Source organism: Octopus bimaculoides, chromosome 5 (genome assembly GCF_001194135.2).
Source record: "Octopus bimaculoides isolate UCB-OBI-ISO-001 chromosome 5, ASM119413v2, whole genome shotgun sequence".
NCBI lineage: Eukaryota > Metazoa > Mollusca > Cephalopoda > Octopoda > Octopodidae > Octopus > Octopus bimaculoides.
In genome coordinates, this window is record NC_068985.1 from 36,331,577 (window position 1) to 36,333,325 (window position 1,749).

At 43.1% G+C, this 1,749-nt stretch overlaps 1 protein-coding gene across 1 annotated transcript in view; it reads left to right on the forward strand.

The window, feature by feature from the left end:
* The window catches only part of LOC106879152 (thymocyte nuclear protein 1), a 52,127-nt gene that overhangs the window by 31,058 nt on the left and 19,320 nt on the right, over nucleotides 1-1,749 (forward strand). The window contains exon 3 of the mRNA XM_052968325.1: nucleotides 1,686-1,749. This exon is cut by the window's right edge and continues 3 nt beyond it. Within this exon, the coding sequence (XP_052824285.1) occupies nucleotides 1,686-1,749 (64 nt within the window). The remainder of the gene's footprint in view (nucleotides 1-1,685) is intronic.

Sequence of the window (1,749 nt, forward strand, 5' to 3'; positions counted from 1 at the left end):
CGTACGTTACGCGTCCTAATCCGCCGCTCTGCTGTAGAAACGGTTCGCCGAGTAGAAACGGTTTGCGATCCGACTGCCGCACACCGGGCCGCTGCGGAAGGACGGGCTCCGGTGCGGGTGCGGGTTGAAGAAGCGAGGCGGTTTCTGGCTGCTGCTGCTGCCGCCGCGCGAGACACGGAGAAGACGGACGGGTCGGACGAGAAGGACGACGCGCGGCCGAAGTGCAGCGGGTAGGCGGGGACAGCTGCTTTTCCCTTCTTCCGCTACGACAGTAGCCTCCGACGACGAGGACGACGACTCCCACCGAGCGAGCGAGCGGCCGCTCCGAAACGATTGCGACAGCACGGGCTTGCACCTGGAAAGTTACTTTCCAAGGCATAAGTCTTGGCAAGGTTGTTTGTGGAAGACCAGTAGTCACCTATGCATACCAGCTTCCCCTCTCCATGCCACCAATGTTATCCAAGGGAAAGGCGGCATCATTGATGTTGCAATTCATTTCTACAGCTGAGTGAACTGGAGCAATGTGAAATAAAGTGTCTTGCTCAGGAACACAACACACAACCCAGTCCAGGAATTGAACTCACCACTTCATTATTGTGAGCCCGACGCTCTAACCACTGAGCTATGTGCCTTTACAATATACATACATACATACATACATACATACATACATACATACATACATACATACATACATACATACATACATACATACATACATACATACATACATACATACATACATACATACATACATACATACATACATACATACATACATACATACATACAGCTTACATGATGAATTTATACAGCTAACAACCTAAACTTTGAACATAATCATGACTGCTAGCTGGTAGATTCTAAATGTACATAAGGGTTGAATGAGAAGCAAAATGACATTTTATAGCAAAATTTGATAGCTGCGTACATAGACACACACCATAACTATTCAGCTACTAGGCTACATAGGAACAACTCCTGTCCACTCTACCACTCGACAGATTAAATTTAGATAACCTTTGTCACTAGACTGTTCATTCAACCATGCCAGCCTTGATTTTCCATTAAAAAAAGTATGGTTCCGTCATATTAATGCAGTGCAAAACCGACAAAAATTTCTAAGGTTATTGCTAATCACAAAATCTTCCTCCACTGCATTTGACAGAAAAAAATTCAGACAGCTTTGATTGCTAGGAATTTAGTCAAACTGTCTAACCCATGCCAGCATGGAAAGCAGATGCTACATGATGATCATGATAATGTTTCACATTTCCTATTATTCCTTTATATCTTATTGGATTTCTTTCAGTTTCTAAAACTCATTGCTGGAGTGTTGTGCATTCTTTTCCTTTCTAGTTTGTTCAATTTATGAAATAGTTGATACAAAACTAAGGCACCTCCAGAATAACATGTCTTCATATAGAGCACTATTAGTATTAAAAAATGTTCATCATCATCATCATCATCATCATTGTTTAACATTCACTTTCCATGCTGGCATGGGTTGGACGGTTTGACTGAGAACTGGCGAGCCAGATGGCTGCACCAGGCTCCAATCTGATCTGGCAGAGTTTCTACAGCTGGATGCCCTTCCTAACGCCAACCACTCCGAGAGTGTGACAATATTTTACAAACTCAATTTCCTCTAATACAAAATTATAATTTTACCCCTTGTATTTCAGTTCAGCCTGAATGATTTGAAAAATTCACCAAACAAAACTGCATGCTGGGACGGAGTTCGGAATT